This window comes from Aptenodytes patagonicus, chromosome 15 (assembly GCF_965638725.1).
Source record: "Aptenodytes patagonicus chromosome 15, bAptPat1.pri.cur, whole genome shotgun sequence".
Lineage (NCBI taxonomy): Eukaryota > Metazoa > Chordata > Aves > Sphenisciformes > Spheniscidae > Aptenodytes > Aptenodytes patagonicus.
The window spans coordinates 3,797,865-3,812,112 of record NC_134963.1 but is presented as its reverse complement, the minus strand read 5'-3'; the positions used below and the strand labels follow the sequence as shown (position 1 = coordinate 3,812,112).

The 14,248-nt window shown below is 36.8% G+C and overlaps 1 protein-coding gene across 1 annotated transcript in view; it reads right to left on the bottom strand.

Moving 5' to 3' along the window:
- RIMBP2 (RIMS binding protein 2) overlaps positions 1–14,248 on the bottom strand; it is a 176,313-nt gene that overhangs the window by 57,310 nt on the left and 104,755 nt on the right. The window contains 3 exon segments of the mRNA XM_076353292.1: positions 1,356–1,460; positions 7,795–7,917; positions 13,329–13,418. Coding sequence (XP_076209407.1) covers positions 1,356–1,460; positions 7,795–7,917; positions 13,329–13,418 — 318 coding nt within the window.

The window sequence follows — 14,248 nt, the reverse complement described above, 5'->3', positions numbered from 1 at the left end:
TTTTTAACATAAATGATCTTGTATCCATGCTGCTTCAGGTCCACTGAACAAGAATTTAATCACTGGCTACAGATGCTGAGCTAGTTGCATTGAGTAAAATAACAAATACAATACAACCTCGTTTGTGCCTGAAGTCTATCATGCTATAGCCTAGCAAAAATGACTGGAGAAAACAGTATTACAGAGATTTGTCTCCTGTTGCCAATCTGTAACAAAAAGACCCATTTATTAGAAGAATGTAACAAAAATTACCAAGAGGAAAAGCTGTACCTTTCTTTGATTTCTTTGCTTTGCCAAGAAATTTAAGTCCAAAATTTATGTGGAAGTTCAAATAGTAACAGCTGAATATATCTAGAAATGGCATTTTGAAATATGCCTAAATAGATTAATTGTGAAAGACTAACAGAAAATTAACTGGAAGATTTCATTTGGTCAAGTGAAGCTTTCTATTTCAAGCAAACTATATTTAGAGACATCTTTTTATTCTGCTGAGAATGTCTCTCCATGCCAATTCTCTACCAAATTATCATTAGCATTATTATTTCTGTGTTTTGATCTCATCAAGCAATTGGAAAAAACAACATTAGTATTGAGACAATTGCAGCTTTAAGTGACTTTGGTAAGATTGAAACTCAATACCATGTTTTTTATATTATAATGAATACTGAGATGTTGCAGAGTGAAAAAAAAAAGTCAAAGTGATTTGTGAATTAGAGAAAGAGCTTGGAAATGAGGTACTTAAACAATGGTTTAGTTTATGAAAAAGAAGATCAACTGTGATGTGTAAGTACCTTGACAAGGACTTACTTTAATCTAATTTAGTGGAGAAAGGTAGTAAGAATCGCCAGTGTCTGGCTTTGGCTTCCTCAGCCAAAGAAATCCCAACAAAGCATTAATATGTCTGTGAGAATGATTAACTGCTCCAGCAAACTGACAAGGAAATGGTGGATTCCCCATATTTTTATTATCGTTATATTAAGACTGGATTCCTTCCTGACTTTTAAGGAATGCTCAAATATTCCTGAGCCCAATCTAGAGAGAAGCAATGGAAATAAAAAGGAAATACATGTATTTGTATCACTTTTCTCCTATTGGGAAATACGAGGACTTACATATACAGGTCAGGTTAATCTTCACTAGCATAAACATCTGTAAATCAATTAGTACAGTCAGGTAAATCCAACAGTAAACATCCACTTGTTACAACTGCATCAGCAATCACGCAGAACAACCCAGAACAGGAACCAGTTTGGTGGGTGTGGTTTAAGTTCCTTTAAACCAGGAGATCTGTTTCATGACCCGTGCTCCGTCACTGCAATTTGCTATTTCACCTGACTTTCCCTTCCTCCACTTACCTTCTGCAGGAGTTCAATTTCCTGCTGTTTGGCGTTGAGAACAGCCAAGGCTTGCTCATGCTCCAACTCCAGCTGTTGCCGCCGTTCAGCAGCCTCTCGCATATGCTGTTTCAAAGGAAGCAGAAAAACTATCAGGAGACTTCAACATATGCTACCTGCAGCCAAACGCGCTGCCATTCCCAGGCATGCAGATGTTCATCTCAACATAAAAGCTCTCTGGTATCACTGATAGGCAAGCAGGAAACTGGATAGGATTTTAATTCGGTCAGTACTTAGGGGCATATTGCCAATGCTAAGCTCAGGCATTTTGACAGCAATCTCTTTTAGGATATACGACTCTGTCATTGCCAGCAATGTGGCCTCTGTGATGCACAAGTGAACAGTGCCCATTTGATTCATCAGGCACACATTTATATGTGGCATTGTGCTGAAAAATTAAAGCTTGGAAAAAAATTAGGTTGACAATTCCCTAAATGCCTCTTTATCTAGGATATGGTTTTGTGATTTGTTTTGCAAATGATGACCCAAAAGAAATAGCTTACCTTTGCTAATCTCTGCCTATTATTTAGAGCAAATTAGACAGAGCAGAACTAACACAGGTGGGTTTGTGACAAAAATGACTGTACGGTACTCAAAAGCAACTCTTAACGGACAGTTGCTACTAATGATTCAAAGCAATATGAGAAAGGTTCGTGGGAAGAGCACAAGCTGAACAATGTCAAGATACACTTTGCAGATAGAAATCTTTTTCATTACAGGTTGGTATTATTCTCCCAATATCATTATAACTTTCAAACACCCTGTTAATAAATGGGAGTTAAGAAAGATCTCTTTACAGATTCTGATCTCTTCTCTGGTGAAACTGGTATTAAAGATTTTTATTTTCCAAATGACATATTATTCCCATAATACCCTCAAAGCAGAAGCACGATGTCTTATCTGCAGCACCATGAGTTATTACACACAAACCTATTAGGAATCAGCACTTGGAAACAGAAATACGTGGCTGCAATTGACAAGAACAGGCTAAAATATCTCTTATTGTGTACAAGAGAAAATTTTATCAAGCATATTGCTAACCTTTAATGAGCTGTTATTCTCTGCTACATGTTACTCATAACAAAGAGGGACAGCACAGTGAGGCTGACTTCTCTCAATCTGGATATGTTTGCAAAGGAAGTAGAAACGTCTCCAATACTCTGTTTGGCCTCTGCTTCGGATTTATTTATTTTCATTTGACGTGTTGATTAAAAACAACAAAAAAAATCATCAAAGATTTTTCCAATTTGTCAGTTTTGAGCTTCCACTATGGCTTGTTTTCTAGGAGTTTTGTGAGGATTCAGTATTTTGACTGTAGACATTTCTGAACTCTGCATATTGTACAAAAGTTAAATGGATCTGTTCATGGGTAATATCTATTCTGAGTATTTAATAATGACCAAAAATAATGGTTCCGATTCTCATCTCATCTGAATGAATATAACCTATTTTGCTAACTAGTATTACTCATTATTTAAATTAGCATGAAGCTACATTTACTGAGCTCAGCAGCTTCCATCAAGTCTTATGTAAAACTTGACACCAATGGAGCATCAGCACATTTCTTATATTCAAGAAATGGTGAGGCACTCAAGTCATTCTCACACCTTTAATTAAAACCTTTAATTATCAGAAAAAACCAAAGGTCTCACTTCACTCTCTCAAGATTTAGTACCAGATTTGGTACAGCATATTTTGATACCGTTAAGTTCTTACTACTTTTACAAAAGCTACTACAGAACATTTCTAGTCCTTTGCAGAGATCAATAAATAATTAATACCGTGACCATACCGCGAATCTATAAAATGTAATGAAGAAACAGATTGTGATACATAATCTGTGATTCTCCCCAGCTTTTAATTTCTCTGTTTCCTAAAATACGTATTTAATGATCTACAGTTCACAGATTTTAAGGTCAGAAAAGACCATTTGGTCATCCATGTTAACCTAAAAGTATCTCTCAGTCATTTTAGTATTGTCATGATCTACTTAGTATTTAAAGCGGCAAGGATCTCTTCACCCCAGCATCTGTCCCTCCCCTGGCACAGCAATTAATTCTCCCCCAAACCAGAAGCAATTCCTCCCCTCCCACTCTGCTCACAAATCGGTTCTGTCTGCAAATCTGTTTTACGCTTCCTATCTGCACATCAGCTGCTGTCATTTCTTCTTCCAAGCCTGAGGGGAATAGGTTAGGGCAGGGGAGGAGGACTGCAGAGATCACTAGGAGAGCAGCAGGCAGAAAGCTCTGAGCTACTGAATTCTTTCTGCATCCTCCTTCAGGATTGACTTCCACAATGATCACATTGCCATGGTTTGTGTAGGTGGTGGCAATCCATTTGTCCATGCTATCGCTATCCTTAATGTGAGGCAGGTTAGAACTTTCTAAACATGTAAATTTGCACTTCCCTTTTTGCACTCTTTCTAGAGGTCCTAATAATGTTACTCTAACATCAGAAAGCAAATCCACATCTAAAAGATCATAGAAAAAGTACAGTAAGGACTTAATCTTTCAAAACAATAGGCAAATAATGCTCTATCCTTCAAAGAAAGTGTGAAGAAGGAACCTTTTCAGTGTATCTTTCAGATCAAAGGCAAGAATGCTGCTACGCAGCAGAGAATGAACAGGGGACATTGTGGATATCTCAGTTTTCTTTCAAACTATAGAGCTAGACAGCTGTATAGTATAAACTGTTTCTGAAATAGCACTTAAGAGACCTGCTCAAACAGTTCTTGTTTTTCGAGCTTCCTCATGGGCAGCAGGGGGATTTGACAATGAATAGCCCATCCTCGCTCCAACCATTTCAGTGGTTGCACTGTGTTACCTACAGCTGCAAACAAAACAAAGAAACCCATTCTTTCCTATAACAGTGACTTTTGCAGTTCTAAAACGTGCAACTGGTTAATGCTGGAACAAACTCAAATGGCTTTCAAGTACTAAAGTCTTGTTTATGAGACAGAGCTCATACATGATGCTGAATGAGGAGCAAATTTAATTCTCGCCCAAGTACTCTGATCAAAGGACTTGTCATCTGCGCTTGCAGATGGGTGGGCACCATTACAGTGGAATGAATGGGAAAAGCTGGCTGAACACACCAGAAAATCAGAACTGTTCTGTGTGAGAGGCACTGTGAAGATTCTCTGAAGTTAGCTAATTCAGCAGTTCTTCATCTTCCCTTTTCTGCTTTGTTGATACACTTTCTGTTATCTCAGGATGTAACTGAATTTCTCTTTTGACAGGGAAACCAGGCTAAATATTTCTCAAAACCTTCCAATGGTTGGAAAGCTGCAAACCATTTTTTCAAACTACTAATTTCCCGAGCATATGAGGACACACATGAAATACACAATTAACCGCATCTGCTTGGGCATGGTTTAATGCTAAAAAGGAGATTTAGGGTTTCAATTCTGCTCAAGGTGATCTGCCAGCTCAGAAGGGTTCTGCTCAAGGGAGAGAACTACTGAATGTGAAAAGCCAGGGTCTCTATATCCACTAGATAATTTTTGTTTCAGTGAAGGAAAACTTTTGAAGGAGATTTACAGAATGTTTCTCCCACGTGCATTAGAAGTATTATTTCAGTAGAAGTTAAGCAAAATCAGTCAAATAACCAGATTCGGCTCTTCTACAGAAGAAATTTGGAGGAATCCTTAAGTCAAATGCCAGTACATATCCTAATTAAAGAGTGGAGAAATGAACATTGTTTGGTATGGCCAAAGAAGAAAGTACGTTCTTTAATTTGTTTTAAGAAAGTAAAACACAGTCTGTCATTAGAGGAGTTTCAAGTGTTCAAAAACATACAAGCCTAGCAAACCCAGTATCTGAACAGGGTACGAGAACGGAGTTTCATTGCTCATGAAAGTGTTTTTTTTAGCAGTATAGGAGACAATAATAATTTGTATTTTGATTTGATGAAATGAGAATTAATACCAATTTACTTAAAGCAGTCTAATCCTCAGCTGTTTTATGAGCCATGAATTCACAGTTAATTTCTTTTCTAGACTTTTTTCCTCTTATCTTTCTACTATGTGCTCCTTGAAGAAGTGAATTTCTGCAGCTATCAAGCTGGAATCCCACAATCGTTATACAGAAAGCACAGGCAAGCCATATCTGTTGGAATAGCTTCTAGGTGTTGATTCTACTCTCTATAGGTACTAGCACATGGCTCACAGTAAAATAGCAAATTAGTGATAAAGGTCTGTGGAACTGTTAGTTTTTTATTCCCCAGAAGAAAAGGAAGGAAATAACAGAAAAAGTAAATTATCTTCCATTGCTAGAGAAAAACTTCCTACTTGTTCCTGGGGAAAGTTGTATTAGTCTAAAGACAGATAACAGTGTATCACTCTCCTATTCTATTAAGCAGTTTATTTTTCCTTTCCCGGTAAATGTACTTCTTATTTGCACATGATTCTAGATTTATTCCATCAGTGCTACCTGTTGACTGGTAAATAGGACATTGATAATTCACTGCACAACAATACACATAACAGTTAACTCCCCTTGGCATTGCCTAGTATGTGATTTCAACAGCTCATGTTTCCAGAAGCTGCTGGAATAAGGTGGTTTATGGAGCAGTCAGCTTACTTTTGGTAACAACCCAGTCTTTAGGAGGCTCAGCAAGAAGGACGTAACTTTTAACCACCTTTTATTGCCATCTGTAGCTGGAAAACCTTCTCCTCACCTTTTGAGCAGTATCAAATAAAGCTTGAGAGAGGGTTTCAACAATGTATTTACCAGTGCAACAAGCCAAAAATAAAATCTCTCCTTCTCAAAGTTCAGATAGGTAGCCATTTTCATCACTACAATCATCTCCAAAAGCCCAGATCTATTCTGATGCAGCCAACAGCAAAACTATTTTTCCCCTTTTAGAGTGAGTCTGATGCAAGTCAAAATCATTAACAAATCCAATTTCAAATAAGTGATCATACTTATGACAAGTGTTGGCTGAAGCCACTTAGCATTATTAAAACATTCTGCAAAGAAAAGTCTTGCTTGAAATTTAAGATCTCAGACCACTTATTTTCATTTCCATCTCCTCCTACTCTCAGGGCATCCATTCCTCCTTTACTAGCCACTTCAGTGGTTTGAAAAAGGAAAACCTTGGGCTTGAGAAGATGAAAAATAAGCAGCTCTTTGGCAGTCTGTCAAAAAAGTTTCAGCACTGGGTCAATGCTCCATTCTAACCAGACAAACACATCCTTCATTTTTCTGAATGCTCTGAAGTACAGACAAGTGTTCACAAGTGTTTTCTCTCTCAAGAATTCTCACTGTAGTTCTCACCAGTGCAGTTCCTCCCCTGATGCAAACAGCTGTAATGGCATGGCTTTTGGGCTTTTTTTCTTTTTCTTTCTTTCTTATCAAGTTACTGACTACCATCTTTATTTAATCAATGACACTTCGGGAATTTGGCTGTTTCCTAGCAAAGCACTGTTTCCTTCCCATCACTAGAACTTTTTTTGCACTTTGTTTCAACATATACAAATCATTGTCCCCTTGAATTAGCTGGTAAGTAATAATTTCTTGGTTGATTCCATTTTCCAACTGAATTCTACTCTTACTCTACCCCATCATCTCAGCTAGATCTCGTCTCTGTTAGCTTCACCTGGTCAATTCCACTATTTAATAGAATCAGTTTGTCCCATGGCATTATACACAATAACCAGGAAAACAGAAGCAGGACAGCATCTTCAACTAAACAGTGAAACCTCTACTGAAGAATATACTTATAATTCAAAATACATTATTGACTTTTTCTAAGTTGAAAAGGAAGCAGCAAATTGATGACGTGAAAGCAACTATGTATCTAGAAAACAAGCATGGCTAGACACCAAAGTACTAAGCTTCTCTAGAAGCATGTTAAAAGAAAGGTGGTTATGTACCAGGCACTATAATTCTTTCTAAATAAGACCTCTCTAATAAAACAAGAGCAGGTTTTGCAACCTTGTCCTGACAATGGGATGCACTCTGCACAGGCAATATGAGCTAGTACCAACAGCTCAACAGCTTGTTTCACAAGGCCACAATAACATTTTGCATCAAGTTAGACTGGCAGACATAGCCCTCTTTAAAGTAAAATATCTTGGCAGTTGTTCATATTTCCTTCATCAGCATAGTCACTTCTCATCCTTTTCTTCTCATCTTGACTTACCTCCAATAACTGTATAGTGAAAACCTACATCCAGTCACTTATAAAGTATCAGATAAAGATCTCTCCTCCGATAGTTTGAGATTCCTTGTAGGCACTTGGTCTACTGTATTCCATACATTCTATCATAATTAATAGGGGCATTCAGTCCCCTAGTTTGCAATGCACTTATACTTCTGTGACTCACTGAATGAACATCAGGAATATTAAACGAGTAATGGAAGTACTGGATCATCAGGCCTTATAGCATTATACATACCTTTAGGACCTGCTCTAAGTTCTCCAGCTTGGCTTGGAGCTGGTGTTTTCCCTTTACAGCCAAATCTCGTTCTTTGGTCACTCTGAGAAGGGTTTCTCTAAGGTGGTCATAGTCTGATTTTACCTAGAAAAATTAAAATGTGATTATTGCCCAAACAACTAATTAATGAAGGGAAAACTATATCTGACACAAACATTTCTGCATGTTAAAATGGAAGAAGGTAAAAAAGTTCAAAGAAAATAGGAAAGAAGCGTAAAAAATTGAAGGGAATGTTCAGTGAGGTAATTGTGTGTGTCTCATATACATGTATGCATGAAACACATTTTCCTTCGACAAGGACTACAATCTGGCAACGAAACTGTAGTTATGCGTAAGTTATGCAAAGTTAAATAATTATACTATATAACGCACAAAATAAATGACAATCAAACAACTCCTAATTTCTCTCGATCTCAGAGGCATCGGAGATGGGTGTGCTATATAAAGAGACAGAGATCTAATGTATATATAGAAATATAACTCACATGGGCATTTTTCTGGACTATTCTTCAGTGTAAACTGACTTCAGAATAAACTCAAATATAAATGATCAGCCTGTGCTAACCTTTGAAATCAGTGTCTCTACAATTAAAAAATAGGTATTCTTCGGCAACAAAACCCTTGCTCTCCCTTAAAATATTTGCATACAGAAAGTTTTTAAAGGATCAGATACTCATCAAGTAGGATTTGCTTTCCAATTTCATTTACTTGGTGCTAGCTTAACCATTTCAGTATGACTAAGTCTTTTTATACAGGATTTTGTGAATCATCAGCGATAGTGACTACTTCATAAACACACATAGAAAATAAGAAAATATAATATTGAACTACTTTATCCTGCCATGGAAAAGTTCTTTCTTCGATTCAGATCAGCTGAAAATTTGATTTCTTATCCCTGATCATTTTATGACTTTATGTCCTGTATTGATGTATAACAACAGGATTGTTACAGTTTGTATCATATCAGAAACTGCAGGTTTTACATTAAGAATGAAAACCCACCAGAATAAATACCTGGGTAAAAAAAATACATAATGTTCACATACTATTCCACTTCCCTGCAATGTTGATAGACGGTAAGAAAGCAAAAGAGTGAGCCATAATAGTTTTAGTGAACAGTGTTCCAAGAAGCGTCTTTTTTCTTTTGTTAACTGCAACACAGCGCAGAAGCACCAACAATGCTGGCAGGATTACTGACTAAGGCAAGGCGAAGCAGTACAAAGCGTTGGGATAAGGCATAGGCTTTAATCTTGGTGCAGCTCATGTTTCTTTCTATCTCCAGTTAAGGAAGTGACAAGTACTTTTTTTTTCCAATTTAATTACTGCAATTTCTTGGGTTTTTTAAAGAACGAATGGCATTAAGCAATCTCTGACATGGATATCTCCTGGACATTTTCTAAAGTGATGTTTTGGAAACTGATTCAGCCTTTCTATTTGCCTTCTGGCTCCAGTTTGTTAACTTGCAAATTTTGCCATGGACCAAACAACCTAAATGGTTGCAGCCAGCCCTCGTATTCATCTTTGTAAGAGGGCTCTTTAGAGTGCAGTGGACTAGAAAAAAGAAAGAGAAAAATAGAACAAATCATGTTTTCCACAAGAACTGATACAATTATTGTCAACCTCAGGATTTTTTTTCTGTGCACAGATTTTTCTTTTCCTCTTCCCTCATTTCTTTATAACTAAGGAAACTATTAAACAATGGATTTTCAGAATCTATTAACTTCCTGCATCCTTTGTATTGTATTTCATTGCTCAGATCAGTCAACGTACATTGTTGAGGAATAATGGAGTGGAAAAAGGAAGCAATGAGGTATCACCATCAACGGTGCAATTTTGTTATTGTCTGTGATTCTCAGTGAATTTACTGAGGATGAATGAAGTACAATATTTTGAATAAGTTTCCAGAAAAGGTTATTTTCCTCAGGTTGTAGTTTTCCCTGTCTCTAAAACAATTGATACCAACTGACTACCTTTGTAAAGAATTTTCTAAAACTTACTAGTCATCATAGTCTGAATAATTTTTGGGAGCTAGTGAGCACAGTGCCTTTCTGCTGTGTGTTTTTCCCTGCTGGCAGTGCAGGGGCTATCAGAACAAACGGTACCTATCAGGCTGCTAATGTAATTTTGGAAAGAGTTGAATTAGAAACAGGTAGAACCGTCGATATTTCACACATCTCAGGAGCTTTCATTTAGGATCTCAAAGCGCATACCTAAACTACCTAAAGTTTAGGAATACAGAAATGGTTCTGATAATTTCTCTACTTTCTCTTTTGGTAGATCAGCTTTTGAACAAAGTTCTGTGTATATTTTCATTTTGCAGGTTGGAAAGAACACAACTAAATCTACCAACCACCTTCCAATAATTACTCTTGTTACTTCCAGCAACACTGATAACTTCTAATATTTCTACAGGGCATTCTTGCCAGGACTTTCTCCTCTGAAGATTGTGTATCACACAGAATGCTGTGATATACGCATTTATATAACCCATAAGGCAGCATAAAACTTGATGAGTCTGTGATTTGCGCTTTTTTTTGTTTAGACAACATTTGTTCTTAAATGTGAGTTTAATGCTCTCTCCAAGCGGGCTGTTTAAGAACATATGGGATATACATGAACTTGAATTACACACAGGAGCACATCAAAACATCAATGTTCCCAGTGGCAAAAACAGTTGACCTAAATAGAGTGCCATCATAAACAGTTCTAGTTTCATGACAGAAACAGGGAACATTTTGATCTGTGATGTTTCTCTGTTCAGTGCATCAACCAATTTATTTTTCATCGCATACCTTCACGCTTACTAAATGCACCCTCATTTGAGTCAGTTACGAAGGCCAGAATACTGCTAAAGTGTCTTCCACTTCCTGAACACTTAAACAGAAACTAGTTATTGAAAACCAGCGCACCAAAACAAACCAACAGTTTTTTTCGTTGTTGAAAAGCTCCGTCAGCCTTATAACCCACCATTTGCCTTAATTCTAGTCTTTAGTGACCTGCCAATTTCTCAAACGACTTACATTGTTCAGAAAACATTATTCAGAAACTACCATGAAAATGGTATGATTTCAGGTATTGTGGAAATCAATTCTGAATGTATAATGCCTATTCTATTTTTACATAAAAACACTAGCCCATATATATTCAGATGGACACAAAACCAAGTTAGAGCCCAGTGTCACAGCACTCCTAACCACACAAAATCCTTTCACAAGTACTCCACTCCAGGAATGCAACTTTGTTTCTCTTATGCAGAGTACCAAAACTAAATCATGTAAGTTATGTACAATTTTAGCTTTATTTTGTGGATTTAAAGGTAGCCAGCCCCATACCTACTCCTTTCTAGAGTCAAATTTCAGCAACTACATTGTGCAAATATGAGCAGTAGTTCTAGCTGTGCTACACAACAGAATGCATAAACACTCCTCCAGCCCCATTTGCTTGGATAAAATTGGCCTGTTTTTCAGGCCAGCTCTCAAGGGTGAAAAAGAATAAATTATTTTAGGCAGGTTTTCCCCTTCAGGGCTGAGCCCTAACTGTTAGAATTCTGCTCCAACCTCCTCATCCGAAGTTGTATAGTTTCACACTTGCTGAATAATAAAATGTACTCTAAACTGCACAATCTATCCTCAACCTCATTGGGTGCGGTAAAAAAACCCCCGAAAGCCACAAACAGAAAAACCCAAGTAATTCCCTCAGAAAACCTGTTATGCAAGAAGGAAATCACAAGGTTTGCTAACGTTCAAGGTATACTGCAAAGGCTGCATATTGTTAAAATTGTTAAAAGTGAGGGGGTACACTTAAAGCAAGACTTGGATCCTACTGAGGCTGTGATATTAAATTAGTAGCACAGGTATCCAGAATTGCTGCATTGTGCCTTTCACAGTATTTAATATATTTGAAGAAACAAACACCCATGGTATGACAAATTCTGACACTACAATAGTAAAAGGTAATTTTATTACTAACTTAGTGGCTAATGTGTTAAAGTTTGACATTTTACCTTTATATTTTAAATTGCTTTTACTAGGTTTTTCAGTGTACCTCAAGCTCTTCACTATTGTAAGAGACAAACATTACCTATAATAAATCATTATTAACCGCATAGTTCTTCACTTTCTGACAGTAAGAGGGCTAACACTTTTAGTGTCACCAATGTACTCAGCCTTCACTGCATTAATGCTGCATGCTATTTCTGTGTCAGCTAGAATATAAAACTGCCTAAGACTTCATCTTTATATGCCTTGTGAAATAAAGAGTAAAGGCAATGTGTAAACAACAATAAAGAGAAGAGAAAAACATTAGGAAAGGGAGAAATTCTAGACAGATGGATGAATAAAATTAAATGATGCTATGATACACATGGCTTCCTCCTATTATAAAGTATTATTACATGGCCTTTTTATATAGAAACAATTTAAATCCCTCAGCAATAGGAAATTTCAGGTCTGCTTTGATACCAGGTACTACACACAAAATGTAGAGTACATACATAGCCATCTGAATTTTAGTAATTTGCACTGTCTCGGGGATTTAATCAGACGTCCTTTGGTTTGGAGCAGTGGGCTACTCTGTGACACATGCACGTCAGAGACATCAAAGCAAGCAGCTACCACTGTTTTGCAAGCTTTGAGGATGGGCTTTCATCAGAGCCTATGTGAGTTACAGCTCTTCCGATATGAATGAGGTTGCCGAGCAACTCACTTAAGCCCTGTAGAAATCCCAGATTGGAGTTTTATTTTTAGCTAAATGTAGCCCTGTAAAGTGGCTGGTTCATGATGTTTCTTCCACTGAATGCATATGTGGTGAGGTAAGGCACATCAGCCTCTCCTCCCATGCTAGTCACGCCATGCAGTATTTGCCATAGATACAATAATCACACTGTAGTCAGAAAGATATTTTTTGTCCCATAACAGGCACAAAAAAGAATTGAAGAAAAATGCTTACTATTAAAACAGTTTTTATATCAGGACCTGGAATAGCTGAGACTATGCCATGTGCCATGCTACAGGGGAAAATAACAACTGCTAAATAGAGTTTTGGACATTTGCTGCTGGACAAGAGATTTTTCAACATTTTATTGAGAAATTTAAAAATGCAAAGAAAAAATTCAGAAGGGTAGGAAAAAACCTACTAGATAGCAATTATTTCTATCAGTATTTTTCAGAAAAAGAAGAGAATTTTTCAATCAAGTCTCATCAAAATCACTGAAAAAGTCTTTTTAACAAAGCCTAATACCAATTTACAATACTAAGAAAATATGCATCAGAGGAATGATGTACGCCTCTGAAGTCTATCAGTATCTTAAATTTTCACTTGAAAATAACATTTGTTCATAAAATAAATTTTTGTAATTTATTTTTAATTAAAATACTTTGTGTTCTCAAGTAGAAGCAAGCAAATCAGAAAAAATGACTGTACAATTCACTTTTATCCTCTCTGCAGCCTGATTTCTGTAAGAAATGAATGTATGAGTTCTGTGCTCATGACGTTACCTGGTCATATTGCAGTGCTTTGTGGGACACACTTGCATACTGAAGGCTCAGGCGATTCTTTTCTTGCACAGCATCCTTCAGTTCATTTTCCTAAAACACAAGTAAAGAGTGTTATAGACCATTTATCTCCATTACAGTACATCCTATTAAGTGCTTAAGGAAGCAATATTTTTGCATTATTTGGTATTAACAAACTATTAAGAGTAATATCAGGCACAGAGCCAAAGGCACTGAAGGTGCAGAAGCAGCAGATTAGCTTGCAGTTACAGTTGGCTCTATCGTAAACCCACATGTTTTCAGCAGATGATCTGATTAAAGATGTGCACATCTTTACACGACTTCACAGGTCTATAAAAATAATAATAAAAGAATCTCCCTGTGGATGTAACAAAGAGCTCAAACCTGGCTGCCTCACCTAGAGCTGGGAAGAGAAAGAGACTTGGCTCCCAGAAAAAAAGTAATGGTATCAGACTTAGGTCTTCGGAAGGCATTTTGAGGGCAAAAGCCAACAACTGGAATGTATACTCTTGTACACATTTTTATATTCACATATTTCACTTTACTTATAATGTGTATCTATTTATATTATATGCATATATACACATTCTAATACAAACATTTTTAGAGTCTAGGTAGAGCATCTATGTACTACAGTGGCAGGCAAATCAGAAATGCAGATGGAAGTCAAAAGGTAAGTAACCTATGCCTAAAGATGGAGGTATTAACTACAGCCTCAGGAATGTACTTTCATTTATTTAGACAGCACTATAAGGAGAAAAAAGGAAAAGTAAATAAAACTCAAATATACAGTCAAAGGTCAAACGAGAGGGGTGGAAACGCTTTGTCAGGATCACACAAATCAAAATACATGCAGCTCAGGAAAAAACAGCAGCATCCTCTGATATTTCTGACAATTTCTT